At 32.3% G+C, this 21,473-nt stretch overlaps 1 protein-coding gene and 1 long non-coding RNA gene across 2 annotated transcripts in view; one reads left to right on the top strand and one right to left on the bottom strand.

Moving 5' to 3' along the window:
- The window catches only part of LOC129906452 (pleckstrin homology domain-containing family M member 1), a 143,271-nt gene that overhangs the window by 76,456 nt on the left and 45,342 nt on the right, over positions 1-21,473 (top strand). Inside the window, exons 3-5 of the mRNA XM_055982241.1 lie at positions 7,455-7,766; positions 7,823-8,488; positions 8,559-8,734. Coding sequence (XP_055838216.1) covers positions 7,455-7,766; positions 7,823-8,488; positions 8,559-8,734 — 1,154 coding nt within the window. The remainder of the gene's footprint in view (positions 1-7,454; positions 7,767-7,822; positions 8,489-8,558; positions 8,735-21,473) is intronic.
- Positions 10,476-11,960, bottom strand: LOC129906456 (uncharacterized). Its single transcript, XR_008770789.1, has 2 exons — positions 11,893-11,960; positions 10,476-11,824 (listed from the first exon to the last, which is right to left on the bottom strand). It is a non-coding gene; the product is annotated as an uncharacterized LOC129906456 (long non-coding RNA).

Raw genomic sequence — 21,473 nt, 5'->3', positions numbered from 1 at the left:
TATATATACATATATAAGCACCTATATACATATATATATATATATATACATTCAGCAAATCTCATTTAAGAGAATAAAAAGAAAGTGTGGTAATATTTATTAAATTTACAAAAATTAATTCGAAATAAAAACAAAAAGTGTTGAAAGGAAAGCATCAACAACAAAAAAATACTCCAATATTCATCGGAAGAGTGGCCACTGCGACGAAAAATTTTGGGGGTAAGTTATTTCATGTTGTGTTTGTCAAAAAGAACATTTATATAATTTAATAAGCATTGCCCCTTTTTAATATAAAATAAATCAAAATTAATAACATTTATCCATAAATACCAAAGAAGTATTTGCTATAATTTTGATTTTCAAGATATAAAAAGATAAAGATACTTTTAAATAAAATTTTCTTAAAATTGAATCCTAATGTGAAAAATAATATGCATAACTACTCTGTTAAGAAATTGAATTTTGATTAAAACTTATGCTAACAAAATAATATGACTTTCTAAGTTATTTGAAAAGGGGAAGATGAGGAGGAAGTGATGAACGGGTAAAGGGGGTCGAGGAAAAGGAAAGTGTGCAAAGGGGTTGTTTGGCGAGAAAACAACCAGGTAGGGTGGGATTCGATCTAACATCTCGCGCATCATAACACCAAGCTGTATAGAGCCTGGCATTTTTTTTTTTTTGATAACGAGGATGTAAAAGAACCCACAGCTGAGCTAGCTAGGGATGATTTTTGTGCCAGCAGAACCTCAAAGCTAAATAACTCGTTACATGGTACACAATTCACCAGTCATCAATTTCTCAATTTTTTTAATGAGGTGGGTATTAAGCAACGACTAACGGCACCATATGTGCAAGAAAATCATCGCAGCTGGGATGAACATATACCCGAACTCACTTTCGCCATCAACACAAGCCAACACACCACAACCGGTTTTTCCCCTGCCCTACTCAATTTTGGAAGAGAATTACCAATACCAAACCAACCAGACAACCCTCTCAACACCATCACACCTGCGGAACCCCTCTCTATCAGAAACGAACGAATGAAAACATTATACCAAATGGTACAACAAAATGCAAAAAGAGCATCCGAAAATCAGGGGAAATATTATAATTTACGTCGAAGGAAATGGCGACCCAGCATTGGCGAAAGAGTTTATAAAAAAAAAACAGATTGCTTTCCTCAGGGGTAAATTATTTTGCGGAGAAACTAGCACCAACATACGATGGCCCATATAAGGTAGTAAAGTTTGTGTCGCCCGTCATCGTTATACTACACAGTGTTGCCATTAGTGCAGATTTATCTGCATTTTGCAGATTTTTAACCCATTCCCAGACTTTTAAGAACCATAAATCTGCAGTACAGATTTAATCTGCAACTGAAACTTAACGTTTCAAAACAGAAATGGATTTCATTAAAAATATCTTGTAAAATGTAAATTAATTAAGGCCAAGGACGAATTAAGACACCATTTATTTTGCCAAAACTATCAATTTTTCCTATTATTTATAACTTTAGTTTTCGAATCAGCTGGAGTTTGTTCATAACAATCTATAATTTTCCTTCTTGAAATCTAGATTTCATTTTCTCAAATGCAAATTTTAACAAAAACTCAGTACAATACAATTATTTAGAAAGTTTAACGATTTAAGCGAGAAAAAATACTCCCATAATTAATTTTGCTGACACCTGTTGGCAAACTTTTTCAAATTGAGTATGAGTATCCTAAATTTTAAAAAATCTGCATTGCAGATTTTTTTTCGTCGTTTCTACAGATTTTTCAAAACATTTTCATGGCAACACTGATACTACATAAAGAGAGCGAACAAAAGAGAAGAGAAAAAATAACGGAATACCGAGCACACACCACACATACAAGATCTGAAATCGTTTGAAAATGACGACGTAAACTTCATTCAATCATCAATCATGAATGCGAACGGTCGTAAAACCAGTCAGTCGTCAACAATGAATGCGAGCGGTCGTGCAAAAAATCGTGTAACAAAAAAAAAAATAATATTGAAGTCAAGCCGTCGCACAGTGGGCTAAAAGTAGTGGTTTTGTGCGATAAATTATTTTGAAGAGTCTAAAGTGACTTTTGTCTTTAATAGTTATGTAAAATAGTAAAAAAATGAGCTCAAATTTAATTTTTACTAAAAAAAGACAAAGTTGCTTAAACATAAACTTCCGTGTTTACACAGGAAAAAAAAGCACGAATACGATAACTTAGGGGAAAAGAATTGATAACAGTATTTTGTAGAAGAGTTCAATATAATTATTTTTTACTATAGGATGGGGGGGTCTATCTCCCCCCGTTCAGGCGGGAGGGGCGATTTTCTAAAATATGACGAAAAATTAAAAAAAAATATTAAAAAACAACGGCAACACTTGCCGTTGTTAATTAAACAACACTTGGTATAAATGATACCTTTTTTCAAAAGCAGGAACAAATCTGATAAAAAGGTAGTTTTTTAATTTTCAATTTTCTCAAAAACTAGAAGTCATAGAAGCATATGGTTTTCAGAATTTGATAAGAAATTAATTGATGCAGTTTATTTCATCGATTAATTTCATATTTAAATTCACAGTCTTGGTAAAAATAGTATTGAATGTGTTTTTTTAAATTTTTTTTCCCAAATTTTGACTTTGAAGTTGATTATTTAGAGAACAATTAATTTAAATAATTTGATTTAAAAATTAGAATCAAGTGTATAATTCTGGCTTTCGAAAAAGGTATCGTTCATAAATGTAAGTGTTGCCGTTGTTTTTTTAATATTTTTTTATTTTTCGTCATATTTTAGAAAATTGCCCCTCCCGCCTAAATGGCACAATAAATAACAAAGTTATTAAAAAAACAAAAGGAACTTATTTCTGTACTATTTCCCAATTGCAAATTTCACAACAAACTGGTCAACTTTGATCGCGTGCCTAACAAGGCATGAAAATAAAATATCATAAATACCGTATACTTTCAGATAAGAAAAAGTTTTTTCTTCTTTCGACAACATTTCAAAGTGACATTTTGCGCACTGATCTCTATGGAGCTGCCCCAGTGTGCGTCGCCATGGGTACGACAGCGTACGGCACCAGCAAAGATTAGACCACCGGCAAAGGAAAACATTGAAATTCTAGCAATCCAAGAAATTACGCCCCCGATTCCCATTGAAATAAAAATGGAACAGATTAGAAGGATGAGAGAGCTGGCAGCCGAGAAATGGACTACGACCCATGAAACAACACCACATCCGACACTAGACACGAACACGACACCAGATAAAACAAATCATCGGCAAGAATATGCAAGTCCCCCACTGCTAGTGGAGTCAACGGATCAGTCAATGGTAGACCAGAATGTGCTGATCATCGAGTCCGACGAGGAAATGGATACGGAAGAAGGAGAAAAACAATCAAATCACGAAAACAGCCCTGAGGATCCCTGCAAAGGGATAAACATGAAAAAGCATCCATTGTACGATGTTGCCATACAAAGGCAAAGGTTTTATATTAAAAGACCATTTGGGAAAATAATGGTGTATATAAAAAAGGGAACAGCAAGCCTTATTTTCAAAGAAAAAACAAAAATAATAAACTTAACTTATAAGAAATAGAAAAAAAAATTAAGCTACAGCTGCGAGCAAAAAAATAGCAGCGATTTGAAAAATGATAACGAAGAAAAAAATAACAAAAATAATAAAAATTATTTAAATTATTTCTATTTTAAGTGGAGCGATTGAATATAATTCAATTTTAAAGTTCAAGTGACCTCAACTCCAAATTTATAAAGCGTTTCGCGTACCTGGGCGAAACGCTTTATAAATTTGGAGTTGAGGTCACTTGAACTTTAAAATTGGATTTGAAAAATGTTTTAAATAAAGCATTAAACCTTAAAGAGCTTTGATTTTGGATTTTTTTTTAAGTAAAACTCCTTAAGTTTCATTAAAATTTAATTTAGTAAAAATGGAATTTAATTTATTTCTATTAAGCTTAAAAATAATCCAAAGACAAAATAAGCCTCAAATTAAAGCGAGCAGAATAATAGTAATTTTTACAGTTTATTCGTATGTTTCCATACTTTGCAGTGACTGCTTTTTTTTTTTTTTTTTTTTTTTTTTTTTTTTTTTCCGTCAATTCCATTATAATCTTTGAACAACAACAACATCTTGAAGGTGCTACCACCAAGTGTTTTTATGGCTAGAGTTACAGTACTGTTTCACGGATGCCAATCCGATCATCAGACTCCTTTAATTCCATTTTGTGTGTGGTGCTTGGTCTAGTAATTTTTTTTCATTTAATTTGAAAAACTTCTTCCGTCACACTTGAGTATTGAACCTAGACCAAGCGAGTTCAGAAGCCAGTACACTACGCACTGCGCTACCTCGCCCACGTGATTAGCTTCACCCAATTGCAGGTTTTCTTAGTTTATCAACATGCAAATGAATAGACTTAGCATTTTTACTAGCTCCTTCAAGTATGATTATTGTTTGTTCGGCTCTTTCATGTTTTTCTCCATAGTCTTAAGCATAGCAACAATTCGTTTGCATATACGAAAGTAGGAAAGTGATTAGAAAGATGTTAGGCGCGGGCCCTGATTATTTTTCATCATATTATGTTTACAGTTTTTTCGTATGTTTCCATACTTTGCAGTGACTGCTTTTTTTTTTTTTTTTTTGTTCCGTCAATTCCATTATAATCTTTGAACAACAACAACATCTTGAAGGTGCTACCTTCAAGATGTTGAAAAATAATCAGGGCCCGCGCCTAACATCTTTCTAATCACTTTCCTACTTTCGTATATGCAAACGAATTGTTGCTATGCTTAAGACTATGGAGAAAAACATGAAAGAGCCGAACAAACAATAACACTGGTTAACAAGGGTTCTGTTGCCGGAACAAAAATATATTTTTCTGAAGGTTTTTGGTGTGCTGAACTTGAATCCGAAGTCAAAAAAATTCTAGCAGCTCCCGTTTTTGAGATATTACCGTTAGAAAATGCAAAAAAAACGTTTTTTTGAGTTTTTCGGACCTTATTCTATTGTATAAGGAAAATTGTTTGAGCATATTTAGTAACGGTTTCTATAAGAACTATTTCCCATTTTTCCGAATCCGAAGTCAAAAAAATTCTAGCAGCTCCCGTTTTTGAGATATTACCGTTAGAAAATACAAAAAAACGTTTTTTTGAGTTTTTTGGACCTTATTCTATTGTATAAGGAAAATTGTTTGAGCATATTTAGTAACGGTTTCTATAAGAACTATTTCCCATCTTTCGATACCTGTTTAAATCTTTTCAATATCTTATGTATTGCCCGAGATATCTTAAACTGAAGTCAGTGGGTTTGGCTTCATATATCATAAAGAAGATAATGACGTTATAAAATTTATAAAAATACCAAACAACTTAGGATATCTCGGGAAGTAAAAAAGATATCCGAGAGATTTAAACAGATTTAAAAAGGTGGTAAATAGTTCTTATAAAAACCGTTACTAAATATGCTCAAACAATTTTCCTTATATAAAAGAATAAGGTCCGAAGTGCTGCATTTTCTAACGGTAATATCTCAAAAACGGGAGCTGCTAGAATTTTTTCGACTTCGGATTCAAGTTCAGCACACCGAAAACCTTCAGAAAAGTATATTTTTGTTCCGGCAACAAAAAAAAAGTTTAATTTTGTAGACCAGTGTAATCATACTTGAAGGAGCTAGTAAAAATGCTAAGTCTATTCATTTGCATGTTGATAAACTAAGAAAACCTGCAATTGGGTGAAGCTAATCACGTGGGCGAGGTAGCGCAGTGCGTAGTGTACTGGCTTCTGAACTCGCTTGGTCTAGGTTCAATACTCAAGTGTGACGGAAGAAGTTTTTCAAATTAAATGAAAAAAATTACTAGACCAAGCACCACACACAAAATGGAATTAAAGGAGTCTGATGATCGGATTGGCATCCGTGAAACAGTACTGTAACTCTAGCCATAAAAACACTTGGTGGTAGCACCTTCAAGATGTTGTTGTTGTTCAAAGATTATAATAGTAATTTTCTTTTTTAAAACAAGGGCGAAAAAAGTTCAATTAAACGGTATTTTATTAGAGAAAAGGTAGTATTTGCACCCATGGTCGTTATTTTTAATAACCGCTTCGCAACGACCTTTCATGAAGTCGTAAAGCCCCTGAGATCCTTGAGGTGTTATAGATCACCAAACCTACTCAGCAACGGTTAATAACTCCCGTTATTTTAAGTTTTGCTTTAGACACATCTCCTTTTATGTCGCCCCAAAGTTTCTAGAAGGGATTGAGGTTTGAAAGACTGAGCAGGTCACTTTATGACCTCAATTTTAGTATCTTGAAACCATTGCTTGGCTGCTCTGCTGATGTGTTTTGGGTTATTATCCTCTTGGAAGACCCATTTAAGCTTCATTTGGTGTCAAAATAATAGCAGCATAATGTTTTGCAAACTATTCAGGTGCCAGAGCTGGTTAATTAAAGTTTTGATCCAATTTATAAGGCCAAGTCCATAGCAGCAGAAGGTCCCCAAAACTTTATACTGGATTTGTAAGGACGTTTCATATAACATAGAAAAAATTAATAAAATATGTCCATAAAAAACTTTCGGTTTAAAGTATGGTTTTTTTTAGTGGGAAAGAATACTTTTGAAATAGTACCATTGCACCACATGGAAAATTTATGCATTTTTTTGAACTTATTCGCATTGATTAAATGTTGAACACTACTATTTCAAGTTTAAAATTAGACACCCTTGATTTCTAGAGACCAACCTGGAAATTCTTTATGAACTTCCAAAATGCATTACTCAGCTTTGAGCTACTGAGTTGCATTCTCCAAGTCGGTTTGAACCACCTAACCATTGTGTCACATTATGTGAAACCCCAAATTGCCATTCTGCAGTAGGTACAGTAGGTTAGGTGGTGAGGTAACGGAGCATGACAACAAACATTTTTACAGAAATATGTATAAAAATAATGATTATGTGATATCACAACAAAGAACAAAGTATGTATCAATTTTAAACTTTCATATTCGCGGCTTTGTATCATTTTTAATTAAGTATTTCGAATTATTCGAATTATTTTTTCAAAATTTCATTCGTTAACAAATTTATATTTTTTTTATTTTATGTTAATTTTTTAAAATTATTATGTAAGTGTTCGAGGGTATTAACCCAATAACAAAAAGTGATATCGATTTATTGATTCAGAATGAAAATCAATCAATCTTCGGGTCATATAAATTTTAATAGCCCAGTTTTACTTATAATCTAGCACATTTTGGGTACACAACCGGCACTTGCAAAATGGATTCTTTGTGAAAAATTTTAATCAGAGGTTTCGCTATCAATATTTCCTTATGAATGACCTGCAAATAGGTATAGCCCTCCTTTACTTAAATATTACCTACTAATATAAAAAAACACTTTTTTGAAGTTCCATATTTTTATATTTTCAGGTTCAAGCGCACACACAAATAATTTCGGAAATTGGATACTGTCGCTCGTGGGTGCGTTCTAGTATTAATGAATCCATTATATCATCGTATTTAAATAACATTCGTAAAAATAACTCTGCCCTTAATCCTTACTATAAAAGTAGTGCTTTTCTTAAAGATTTGGATTTAGTTGAAATTGCTTCAAAAATTATCGAAGGCATTGAATCATGTGTTCAAATTAATCTACCAATAAACTCAAGTCTTCTCAATCAATGGCCAAACTACTCGCTACAATTGGCTGGAGTGTGGGCATTGCCTTTAAAATCATGCCCAGTATGCGCTTTTATTTTTAACTTAAAAATTAAGTATTAACCAACAATTTTTAACAGATTAGCAGCGGAGTGGACGTGGCTAGTTCTATCTCCGAAGTCATCAATATACCGACTCCAAAACCACTTCAAACTAATGAACTCTTCTCTGAATCAATTTCAAACTCGCCTTTCTGTCGAACATCTAATTATGCAGAAGGAGATTTAACTCATAAAGAAAATTTAGACATTTTTCTTCAAAAAGTCGATGAAATGGACAAAATTGCTGAAGAAGGAGATCCAAAGCCTAAAGCCGACGCTAGTGAATCAAGTTATAAAGCTATAATATCAAAAAAAAGGACTAGGTGTAAAACCACTCAAAGTTCTAGTGAAATTTTACAAGAAACTGAAAAAGAACAAGACCTGGTTGAGAATTCTTCCCATGGAAACTCATTAACAAACCTTATGCATACATCTTGGTCATCTGAGCTTGCCGATGAAAATTTAACAAATAATAATAGTACACCAATATCAGAAAAAGCTAATCTTGCTTATTCGATAAGCAGTGTTAGTTTGGTAAGTTCATTGCGTTCACCTATCGATCGGTGTAGCTATAAAACCTTGCTTAAAAAACATGAAGACAACAGACAAATAGACTGGACTAATGTTTGGGCAAAGTTCGTTGGTTTGCAGGGAAATGAAAGTAGAGAAGCTGGAAGTAGCAGTTCCCTAGATGGCGAATGCATTGTAGGCCCCGCTTAGTACTTAAATAACAAGAAGAATTTTAATAGTTTTTTTTTATTTTAATTATTTTAAGACGGTTGCTGACTTTGAAGTTGTTGCACGTTCAGTCTCCGAAAAATTTAGTATTGATGAATTACAGGAAATGGTAGAAACTTTATGTAAATTAGCTCGAGAGGCTGGTCTGGATGCACAAGGATTCCTGTGTAAGTCTTGCAATCATCCTCTTGGAATTGGATTTTCGCCAGCCCAGTAAGTTGAAGAAAATGCATAAATGTTTCTTAAATATCAAATTAATTTATTTAACCAACTTAAATCAAGAGACTTAAAATTTTCTACATAGCTCTAAAATGAGATGATTTATGAATTTCATAAATTTACTAATGCCAAAAGATTGTCCAGTCAACTATCAGTGAATAACAAATTCCGAAGTTGAAACTAAAAATACCCACTTATAGTGAATAAAATCGCCCTAAGGGTCATTTTGTTCACTAGAAGTTGAACATAACTTGAAGATTTTTATTTTCAACTTCCGAATTTGCTTTTTTTCACTAAAAGTTGACGTTTTCAATTTTCGGTTTTCAACTCGAGAGTTTATTAACTTCCAGTTTTCTCAACTTCCGGAAAAAGTAGAAGTTCGGTTTTATTATATTTTTTTATTTTATTTATTAAAAAAAAACATTTTATCGTGGAAACAACTAAAGAAAAAGTAATCGTTTACTGTTTATGGACAAAAAAGGATTTTAAATAAACTAAAATGGCTCATAGAAGTGATAAGATTTATTACATTTTATCACAAGCAAAATACCCAGGTGAACATCGTTCATGTCATGAACTTTTATCATTCAACCGCAGACAATTATAATCAGCCTTATCGAGGTATCCGTTCGGAGAAAATTTTTGTCCGATTTTTTCGAAATCGGAGAATTTTCTATCGAGCTATCCGTTCCGATTGACATATCGGAGAATCTTCCGATGAAACATGGTGCCTATCAACGCATTGCGATGAAGTGTGTTCAACAAAGATTTTTTGACAGTTGTGCTTTGAATTTCATTGGAAATTCTCCGACATAAAATAGTTGCGGAATATTTTAAGAAATGTGGAATTTCACAGGAAGAAATAAAAAAATGGAAATATAATTTTGATTTTTTAGTGTAGATTAATAAAGAATAGAGATAAAGTCTCAGCAAGAGTGGTTGGTTGAAATTAAAAAGACTTGAGCATCACAAGGATTTTTATATATTGAATAAATCGCGCTGACACATGTGTCAAATGAATGCGATTGTATAATTTATTTTTTTGTTCAGAAGTGGATACCTTGAAAGATATGTTAGTTCCGATCGGAACGGGCTATCGTTTCGGAACTTTCTCAGAACGGATACCTCGATAGGGCTGAATACATCAAAATAATAATTCACATTTCCCGCCGTTTTGTATTTAAATAGCTTTAGAGTTTTTGTTGTCAAATGTCACACACACTCTTTTGCAAAAAAGAAAATTATTTGTTTGAAATTCGAAAAAAAAACAAAATGAATTATAATAGGTGAGAGTGGGTACGATAGTAACATATCCCGATTGTAACACTGGATTTTATAAAAAAACTGGAACTGTATTTTTAAATGCAGAATTCTGTGCAATTAAGTTCTGAATGCACTCACAAAAATTCAAATGTCAAAGTGCTGAACTGTGCCATTCAAAGTTAAAAACGGAAAATTTGTTTAAAAAACGATATTTTTTTGTGGTGAGTTTTTCAATATATTTTTTTAAATTATTATTTTTTTTTAAGTGATAAAGTTCATTGTATTCTTAATCCAATGGAGTTTATGTTTTTTTAATAGACACAATAGTTTCTTTTTTATTGTGTTATTAATGTAAAAAAAAGAGATGTGGACGGTTGTAACATTTTTTGTGTGGACATTAGTAACATGTTACAATCGTCCACACAAAAACTGTCTGTGAAAGTTCTTGTTTTGATTTCCAATTCGCATCGCAGTTACTTAAAATTAATAATAAGCAGTTTACAACGAGAATGCCACGACAAAGAATCAGAACAATCTCGCTTGGCATGGTTTCAAGACAGATCATGGCAAATAAAGCCGATGAAGTTCTCAAAAATGGAAAATCCATTTGAAGTGTAGCAAAAGCATTTAACATCTGCCATGTAACTTTAAGTCGGTTTGTAAAAAAAAACCTTTGCTGAAGACTCCCCTGAGGACGCCGTTTACCCAGAGATTGGATATAAGACCCACAACAGGGTATTTAATGATGAATACGAAGTGTTTTTTTTTTTAATAAAAAAAAATTAGGTAAACATTCATTGTTTTGTGTTTTGTATTGAAGGATAAGTTGGAAGCTTACATAAATCACTGTGCCGATTTATATTATGGACTTACCACTAAATGCGTCCATCGGCAGTATTAGAGCATCAAATAAGTCGGGATGGATGCAATCGGAGTTTTTAAACTTTATGGAACACCTGGTTAAACATACCAATGCCTCCGAAACCAATCGCAAATTGATCCTCCTTGACAATCACCAATCACACCTTTCTCTGTCAGTAGTTAATTTCTGTAAAGAAAATGGTATCGTGCTACCAACTTTCCCTCCTCACTGCTCACATAAACTTTAGCCATTAGACCGGGCTGTTTTTGGCCAAATGAAAACCTATTTCAATCAGACATGTGGATTGTGGAAATTGGATGAGGTTTAATGCAGGTAATCAAAAAATTAATTAACTTCATTGTCCGACTTAAAAAGTTTTATCATTTTTCAGGAAATCGTATAAAAATCTACGATATACCCGAGCTTTCAAAGATTGCACTGGAAAAAGCAGCTACACCCACAAATATCTTGTCAGGCTTCAGGGTATCCGGAATTTGGCCAGTTAATCTAGATATTTCCGGGGATGATGAGTTTTCCCCTAGCGATGTCACTGATAGACCGAATCCACTTGAAGTTCCAACCCAGTCCTTCAGTCCTTAGCTTCAACTTCATCTCAAGCTGCGCTGATGCCAGAAGCCATCACGAACTTAAATTTATCCCCTGCTATACCTCTTACTGCAACAGGAATTGCTTTTTCTCCAGAAATTGTTATGCCGTATCCAAAATCAAAACTCGCAGCATTTCCTGCAAGAGGTGGAAAAAAAAGGGGGCGAACAACTATCCTGACGGATACTCCTGATAAAATAGCATTAGAAGATGAAGTAAGGAAAAAATTGCCTGGGAAAATTCTTTCAATCCCTTCCGAAGGAACAGTGGGCCCAATGTACGTCCTGCAAAATGTGGGTTCACACTAGGTGTTTGGGAGACAAGTCAAAACAGCTTTTCTTCCAATGCAGAAACTGTGAGTCCGATACCGATTAGGTAGAGATTTTATATTTGTTTTATGAATACAATATAATGTATGTACCTATAGTTTTATGTTTTTTTATTTTTAAATGAATTGAATCTTGTTTTTCTTATTTATGTTTTGTTTTGTTTATTTTGTTGCCTACTACGATTTTTTTTTTGTTTATTTATTTTGTTGCCTTCTATGAAATAATATATTCAGCCTTATTTTGAGACTCGAACGAATAGCTAATTCGATAGAATGGATCTATTCATTCGAATGAAATTAGTATATTTGGACATTCGAACGAATAATGTTCATTTTCGAATGTTTCATAAAATGAACCTTAATGAATTTCATTTTCGAAATCAGCTGTTTTTGACATTTATACTAGGGTTAGTGTGACAAAACTAATTTTTTCAAAGAATTTTATTTTTGTTAAAAGGTGGGTTGGAAAATAAATACTTTATTAGAAAAAAAGATAATAATATAAATAATATTGTGTTAAAGTGCTTGTAAATTTAATTATTTGAAGACAAAAATAACTTAAATAATTTAAAAAAAAATTAAATTTAGAAAGCGGATGGACAAGTTAATGACATGAAAAAGTAACAAAATAAATTCAAAAGTTTTGAATAGATGAGTACTAGTTTTTTTGAACATTCATGTCAATTTTAGTGTGATCAAAAAAAAAAAAAAGAATGTAACTTCAAAGTTTCGCTTTACTTATTACACACCTGGGGTCGAATTACGACATACGTTCGTTAACGTATGGTTGCTATGTGTCCCTATCTTTTTCTACTATTTAAATAGAGACAGAAATAGTCAAAACGTTAACGTATGATCGTAATCTTGTGCCGTGATTCGACCTCTGGTCACACTTTTCAGTTCTTAACAAAAAAAAAAAACAATTAAAATCAATTGCCGGTATTTTGTTCTTTTGTTAGAATTTTAAGTTTTAATTTTCAGTAAATGGCAATTGTTTATTTTAATGGGAAGTGAAGAGTGCGGCGAAGAGCAGATATGAAGGAGAAGGATAATGGATGCACCAAATCAATTCGAGCTGGAAAGTTCAAAGTAAAAACTGAGTCCTTCCAAGCGCCTAACCCATATATATATCTTTTTTCTTTGAAGATAAAAGTGTCTTTAAGTACGTGTTGGACGAGCTAACCACTGAAGTTCAAAGACGCACATCTTTGTCTATTCCTCCCATCATAATTCTAGCGACAACTTTGCGGTTTGTTGCAGAAGGTGGATATCAATTTGGGGTAGGCAAAGATCGCAATTAAACTGTCCCAATCATCTGTGTAAAGCTGCATACAAAAAGTGACATCTGTTTTGGAAGCAAACCTTAAATTAATACGCCAACAAATAAAAGTAAATTTATTTTCGTTATTTTTCATCAAAAATATCTGAACTTACATGTGTTTTCGTTTTTATTCGACACAAAAATTTTAACGTCAAATAAATGACATTTGATTCGAATGATTAGAAAGTCAAAATTTGCTTGATTTTCAAAAGATAAATGAACTTTCGAATCGTTCGAAACTGAAAATTCGAATCTTTCGAAATCGAACAACTTTCGCACGAAAGCGAATGTCAAAATAAGGCTGATTGTGATTGAAGTGACTTATTAGTGTAATATATGTATCTCAAGGCTGTTTAAATTACACTGGTCAACAAGGTTTTTGCCACAACAACCAAAATATTCTTTTCTAGTAGTTTTTGATGTGCTGAACTTGAATCTGAAGTCAAAAAATTGTTATTGGCCTCCGTTTTTTGAAATATTACCGTTAGAAAATGTCAAAAAACGTCATTTTGGCTGTTTTCGAGGCTACGTTTTTATATGGGTAGTTCATTATGAATTAATTTGTAACGGTGCCTATAAGAACCGATATCTCTTTTACAGCCCGAGATATTTAAAATTTAAGTAGCGGTCTTTGAATCAGAAACATGTGTTGTTTAAACACATGTTAAACCAAATTAAACTTTTTTTGCCACAAGAACCAAAATATACTTTTCCGAAGGTTTTTGGGTTGCTGAACTCGAATTCGCAATCAGAAAAATTCTATTAGCCTTCGTTCTTGAAATATTACCGTTATAAAATGCAGAAAAAGGTTTTTTTATAACGGTAATAACGGAGGCTAATAGAATTTTTCTGATTGCGGATTCGAGTTCAGCAACCCAAAAACCTTCAGAAAAGTATATTTTGGTTCTTGTGGCATAAATTCTGTGACCAGTGACTTAAACTTTAGATTAAGTTTAGTTTCTCTTTGTTAACCGAACTTAAGATATCTCGAGCAATAAAAGAGAGCAAATAAATTTGTTTGTAATGAATTACCCCACATAAAAACAGAACCTCGAAAACAGCCAAAATGACGTTTTTGACAATTTCTAACGGTAATATTTCAAAAACGGAGGCTTCAGATTCGGATTCAGGACCCCAAAAACTACTAGAAAAGTATATTTTGGTTCTTGTGGCAAAAAAAAAAGTTAAATTTTGTCGAACAGTGTTACCATCGATTTTTTTTTAATAATTAACTTAGTTACTTACAATACTTATAAATTTCAAATGAATTTTGAAAATTAATCTGATGTGAAACCAGTTCTTATCTTTTTTTCTATTACATTTATATGGTGTTACAATCGTCCTTTCATTGTGTTACAATTGATACAGGGGAAAGGACGATTGTAACATTTGACTTTCATCTCTTTTTCACAGGATACAGCGGAGAAAGTTGGAAAGTGAATGAATGTTTAACGGTAGCCAAATGTCCACTTGTCAATATGCGTGTTATTTCATTTACTTATGTATTTTGTGTTTCAAGATATGGCACAAAGTATACAAATTGTTACTTTCGTACCCACTCTCCCCTACCGATAATTTTTCACAAATTTTACATTTTGAACACAATAAATGCAAAAATTACAAAAAATTTCGATTTAAATGACATTGAACTGGCAATATTTGTTTATGCTTGGGATATTTTATAAACTGAAAGTTGGCTAACTTTTGTTTTATAAACTCGAGAGTTGAGAAAAAAATAGTGAACAAAATCAATTCTTAACTTTTGTTTCAACTCTCGAGTTATAGTCAATTCCCAAGTTTGTTAACTTGAGAGTTTGCTTGAAGGTGAGCAATAGTGAACAAAATGGCCCTAAGTGATATACAACATATCGTCGGCCTCATAAGGAAAGCTCGTAACTCCCAAAATTAAAATTTTACAGGAGAGACGAAAGAGTAAACAAACAACAGAGAAGTTAGGAAGAAACGCGCGCTGTGCAAGATTTGAATTAAAGTCTATTTAGAGTTTTCGGAATGACCCCAAATTGGGTTGGGTTCGATATCCCGCTTTTTATATTCCCATTTTTTAAAATCCCGCTTTTAAAATCCCGTTTTTTACTATCCCGATTTTGCAAGCAAAACTAGTTGTTTTATTTTAAAAAATCAAATCGTGATAATCCCATAGATTTAAAAATCATAAAATGATCACAACACCTTAAATTAAGTACACACTACATAATCAAAAGAAATTTCATTTGAATATATTTCAACTTATATTTGGATGCATTTCAACAATTTTGATATTTAAATAAATGAAATTTCTTTTACTTGTGAACTCAATTTAAGGCTTTAATCATTTTATGTTTTTTACCGACTTTCAAAAAGGAGGAGGTATTCAATTCGTCTGTATTTTTTTTTTTTTTTTATGTTTGTTACCGCATAACTTTGGACTGATTGAACCAATTTTGATAATTCTTTTTGTATTGGAAAGCTAGTGGCTGCAGTGTGGTCCCATTTCAATTTCGTTCACTTTTAGCCATAGGAACTATTTTAAAAACCATAAAACCCTGTTTTGATCCAATCCATGGAAGTCGGTTTTGTTTTTTTGCTAAAAATGATTATATAAAAGAAATACCGTTTTCATAATGTGTTGAAGGTACATATTGTGTGGACAAAAAATCAGTTTTACTAATTTTTTGTCTATTTCTCATGATTTTTTTATTTGTGAATTAAGCAAGTATTTTGTAAAAAAATCGGGATTTTCGGAATTTGACGGGATTTTAAAATGAAGGATTTCAGAAAATGGGATTTAAAAAAGCGGTACTTTAGTAAACGGGATTTTGAAACTTTTTTTTTCGCGATTTTCGAAAAACGGGATTTTAAAAAGCGGGATTCCGATACCCCCCCCCCCCCCCCCCCAAATTTTATAGGTTGCTCCGCTGACATATTTTCTAGAGAATGGCATTCAAAAGTAATTTTTGAAAAGTTACCAGGTTTCCTTATGAGACCGACGATATGTATATATTTAAAATTTCAAGAAGATCGCACAATATTAAAAGGTTCCATACTTTGGTCGCTTTAAAAAAAAAGTGGTTGTCTGTAACGGTTTACGGACGATGATTTTACGTGATAACGGCATAAAAAAACAGGTTGTGTGCTTTTGTTAAAAAAAAATTATCCAAAAATTATTTATTTGTCAACTTTCTTGTAAAATATGTATAAGATAATAAATGTTAAAGATGTTTGAGAAAATTCCATTTCTTTTCTCAAACATCTTTAATTAAGTAATCACTTGGTCAAATAACTCATCACATGATAATAAATATTATTGTAAAGTGCTTAAGCTAAAGATTAAGACCTTACATGTTTATATCTGTATTTTTTGTAGAAAAACGGAAATAACTGTTTGAATCCTATCAGAACACTGGTCAACAAAATTGACCTTTTTTTTGCCACAAGAACCAAGATATATAGTCCAGTAATTTTAGGTTTTATCTGCGGAAAAATTCCTACTGGGCTGAATTTTGGTATACAGCTTAATGACGGCTTTGTTATGAAGATGTGAAAAATCGACATTGATATCGTGTCCGCGTTAAGAGTTATAAGGGTCAAAAGGTCACAAAAACTGGTTTTTCACGATTTTCAGTAAAACGGTAAGTCTTATCAAAAAATATTCAATGCAAGAATTGTAGACCAGATTATTATATATAAAAAGTGTCATGACACTTTTTTTCCTAAGACCCACCGTTTCTTAGGTATAACGATTCAAAAAGTTGAAGTTTAGTTGTAATCGTCATAATCCTATTCCTGAAAAAAAAACTCCTAACTGAAAAGTTCCTGAAATTTCATTATTTATTTAGCTTGAATTTCGTTCCTCAACTGTTAAGAATATGGGGAAAGCAAAAAAAAATGGAAATTTTCGCCATTTTTCCGATTGGGGCCCTTCTCCCGAAACCATTTCCCTGGGAGTTTTTGTTTAGAATATGTCTGAAAATATACAGGGTGTGCAATAGAGAATGGACAACCCTAAAACGGCTTATAGCTACACTTATGATAGAAAAAAGTTCTATCGCAACCAGTTCATAAAATATGGACTTTTTTTCGTTCAGTGTATTTTAAATTTTATCATCTTATGTTTTCGTTCACTACAACCACGAATGAATGAATTTTATTTATTTCTTTTTTTTATAATTTTCTACAATAATTAGATGAGTACATAAACACTTTAAAAATTTTATAGCTATTGCACATTTTCGTAAAACAAATTTTGAAATCTGTTTTTTGATGCAAAATGTAAAAAAAGTATTTTATGAACAATTTTAAACACCTGTGGTATAAAATAAATCTATAGAAACCTAGGTGGCCATCTTTCTTAAAAATATTCTCCTTATACCAGAATATTTTTAAGAAAGTTGGCCACCTAGGTTTCTATAGATTTATTTTATACCAAAGGTGTTTAAAATTTTTCATAAAATACTTTTTTTACATTTTGCATCAAAAAACAGATTTCAAAATTTTTTTTACGAAAATGTGCAATAGCTATGAAATTTTTAAAGTGTTTATGTACTCATCCAATTATTGTAGAAAATTATAAAAAAAAGAAATAAATAAAATTCATTCATTCGTGGTTGTAGTGAAATTTAAAATACACTGAACGAAAAAAAGTCCATATTTTAGGAACTGGTTGCGATAGAACTTTTTTCTATCTGTTTTTAGAACAATCATAAGTGTAGCTATAAGCCGTTTTAGGGTTGTCCATTCTCTATTGCACACCCTATATATTTTCAGACATATTCTAAACAAAAATTCCCAGGGAAATGGTTTCGGGAGAAGGGCCCCAATCGGAAAAATGGCGAAAATTTCCATTTTTTTTGGTTTCCCCATATTCTTAACAGTTGAGGAACGAAATTCAAGCTAAAATAAATTGCACGACTGGGGTCGCACGTACTTGCTCTTATGCTTAAAGTAACTATAATGTTAAAGCTTTTTATTCAAGAAATTTAAAATTTGATATTTTGAAGAAATTTCATAAGTAGTATAAAAAATTTCCTCTGTTTTTATAATTAATTAATATCCGTTTTAAATTATCTTAAAAAAAAAACAAATATGCCATTTTATTTCTTGTATAAAAAGGTATTTTTAGAAAAAAATTTTCGAAAATTGTAGGAGCCGTTTTTTAAAAAAATAATTTTTTATGTATACAAATTTTTTAACATTTTTCAAAAAAAAAGTTGGTATGCCATTTTGAAGAAATAATTAATTTACACATAAAAACTAAATTTCAAAATTTTTCATTGATCCGTTTTCAAAAAATTGATTTTTCAAAAAAAAATTTTGAAATATTTTTTAAAAATCCAAAAATGCGTTTGTTGAAAATTTTCTAAAATTTTAATATTATCCTTCACTATACACGAAAAAAAACGTTCTATGACAGGTACCGTTAATAACATTACAAAAAATATTTTTTTTATTTAAAAAGTTAGCTCTTATGTGTAGTACTACACACAAAAATTTTAATCAAAATCGTTAGAGCCGTTTTTGAAAAAAATTAACTTTTCTATTTCCGTTATAAGGCAGGTACCGTTAGTTTTGGTCATAAAAAAAAAATTTCAATTTCCCCTCTAGGGAATCACCAAAAACTGCTAACTACCAAGTTTGAAGAAAATCACTTCACTCGTTTAGGCTGCAGCTCCAGATAGAGACAGACACACAGACAGACAGAATTGCCGGACCCACTTTTTTGGCATTCTCCATCATCGTAATGTCATGTAAAATTGTTATCTCGAGTTCGATTTTTTTTACGAATCCTAAACTTGCCCTATAGTACCTATATCGCAAGTAAAAATAATGAAATTTCAGGAACTTTTCAGTTAGGAGTTTTTTTTTTCAGGAATAGGATTATGACGATTACAACTAAACTTCAACTTTTTGAATCGTTATACCTAAGAAACGACGGGTCTTAGGAAAAAAAGTGTCATGACACTTTTTATATATAATAATCTGGTCTACAATTCTTGCATTGAATATTTTTTGATAAAATCGTGAAAAACCAGTTTTTGTGACCTTTTGACCCCTATAACTCTTAACGCGGACACGATATCAATGTCGATTTTTCACAACTTCATAACAAAGCCGTCATTAAGCTGTGCACCAAAATTCAGCCCAGTAGGAATTTTTCCGCAGATTGGGCTTAAAAATGACTAAAATGACTGGGCTAATACTTTTCTAGAGGTTTTTCATGGCCTCCGTTTTTTTGAAATATTACCGTTATAAAATGCTAAAAAACGTCATTTTGGCTGTTTTCGAGGTTCTGTTTTTATGTGGAGTAATTCATTATAAACAAATTTGTAACAGTGATTATAAGAACAGATATTCTTCTTTCAAAAACTGTTTAAATTTTCTCGATATTCCTTTTGTTGTTCGAGATATCTTAAGTTTCAGTTAATAAGCCAAAGAGCAACTAAACTTAATCTAAAGTTTGTCACTGGTCACAGAATTTTTGCCACACCAAAGGGAGCGAGTCAAAATTCTGACTTCAAAATTCTGGTTTACAAAATTCTGTTTTTTTTTCTTCAAGAAAATTCTATTTTTCAAAATTCTGCTATTTTTCTATTCTGTCTTTCAAAATTCTGCTAGCATTTTTTTTAGCAAAAAAAAAATCTGCTTTTTTTATAGCATTATGTTTACTTTATAAAAATACACCTCATTAATGTTATTTTAGTTTGATACCTTCCTAATTGATTGCTGTTTAACCAACACACATAATTTTCAAACTGCCTAGAGTACTGGGGCCAAATCGTCGCATCCGTTGACGAAACCTCAAGCGTACGAAAGATAATTTCGTGATACATTAAACGAGCACAGCGATTGGGATGACGACAAAGGTTAGAAAACAGAACGAAATTTTTGGTAGAATGTACAACTGCATAGGCCAAAACATAATTGGTGACAAATTTGACTTTGTCGACCCCTATGCGAGGATGGCCGAGTGGTCTGAGGCGCCTGACTCAAAAAAAAATGTTGCCTTCTAAAGATATGGGAGCGTAAATGACATGGGTTCGAATCCCACTTTTGACAAGAATTTTTTTTTTTTTTAAGAGTTTTATTATTTTTTTGGCTAATCACGTCGTTTTAGTTATAAAATCAAATTTTTTTTTCCATATAATTCTAATTTGAGGAATTATTTTTTTCTTAAATCATTGGGGGTTGGTGCTGGTGAACTCTTTTGGTGAAATTTTATTTTGTTAATATATGCCCTAATGTATGTTTTCGTGATTTCAAACAGTTAGATTATTTTTAAAATAAGATATTCTTATATTTTCATTACTTTTTTAACCCATTAACAATTTGTTCGAAAGCTTCAAACCAAACGAATGACATTCCGTTCAGTTGAATACGAAGTCGTTTGCTGTACGTATGACATCATGCCAAATGAACAGATTTCGTTAACGAGTTACTCGTTAACGTATGCGACGATTCTCTTAATTCTAATGCCTTTCGGCCTTATAACTATTTTAATACTAATATTTGAATGGTTTTTATTTTTCACCAAGAAATAATTTTAAAAAAAACTTGGTATCATAGCATTTTTTTTTTTAATTTTAAAACTTACAAACTAATTAAAACTACTTAAAACTACTTAAACTACTTAAAACTACTTAAAAAACTAGAACAGCCACAGCAAGCAATTTTTGATTTTTTTGTATTTTTTTTGCCACCCCGACTGTCCCTACTTAAAACTAAACACCTTAAACTATGTAAGCCGGCCAAGGCATAAAAAACGAAGACCACTTTTACCTATACATGAAAACTATTACTAAGCCACCAAAACTGGTTCTCCTGCTTTACCCTATCTCTTCGGTCCCGATCGGACACAGTCCTACTGAACCGAAGACGCCCTTCTCCGCCTAATGCGAGGATGTCCCTGTCACACAGCAGTCGCCTGTCCACGGTTCTTCGCCCGACGTGGTAGATTAGCGGAACTGCCAATCTATCCTGTACAAGCCCCCGACTATCTAAATAGAGGAATGCCTCAGGCGGAATATAGCCGCTTAAACACACTCTTGAAGTATTCGTCGTTAGGGTAGTAAGCCCCAAAAATGTAGCTATTTAAAGAGGCCATCGCTCTTGAAACGTGGCCACGAACAAGCTTCAGCATAAAGTTATCAATTCTATTTATGTTGGCCCTATTGTATAAAACCTCATTGGAATAGTAATGCGTGTAATCAGATTCGGGTGTTCTGTGCAGACCAAGGCAACGTCTAAGGCACTGCCTCTCAAACACCCGTAACTTTTCCATTTGAGATGGAGCAACGTTGAACCACACAATGCATCCATAGACAATCATCGGCCCTATGAGGGCCATGTAGCAAATCAC

This window comes from Episyrphus balteatus, chromosome 1, assembly GCF_945859705.1.
Source record: "Episyrphus balteatus chromosome 1, idEpiBalt1.1, whole genome shotgun sequence".
Lineage (NCBI taxonomy): Eukaryota > Metazoa > Arthropoda > Insecta > Diptera > Syrphidae > Episyrphus > Episyrphus balteatus.
Note: the sequence above shows the minus strand (reverse complement) of the source record. Positions and strands in the feature narration are given on the sequence as shown.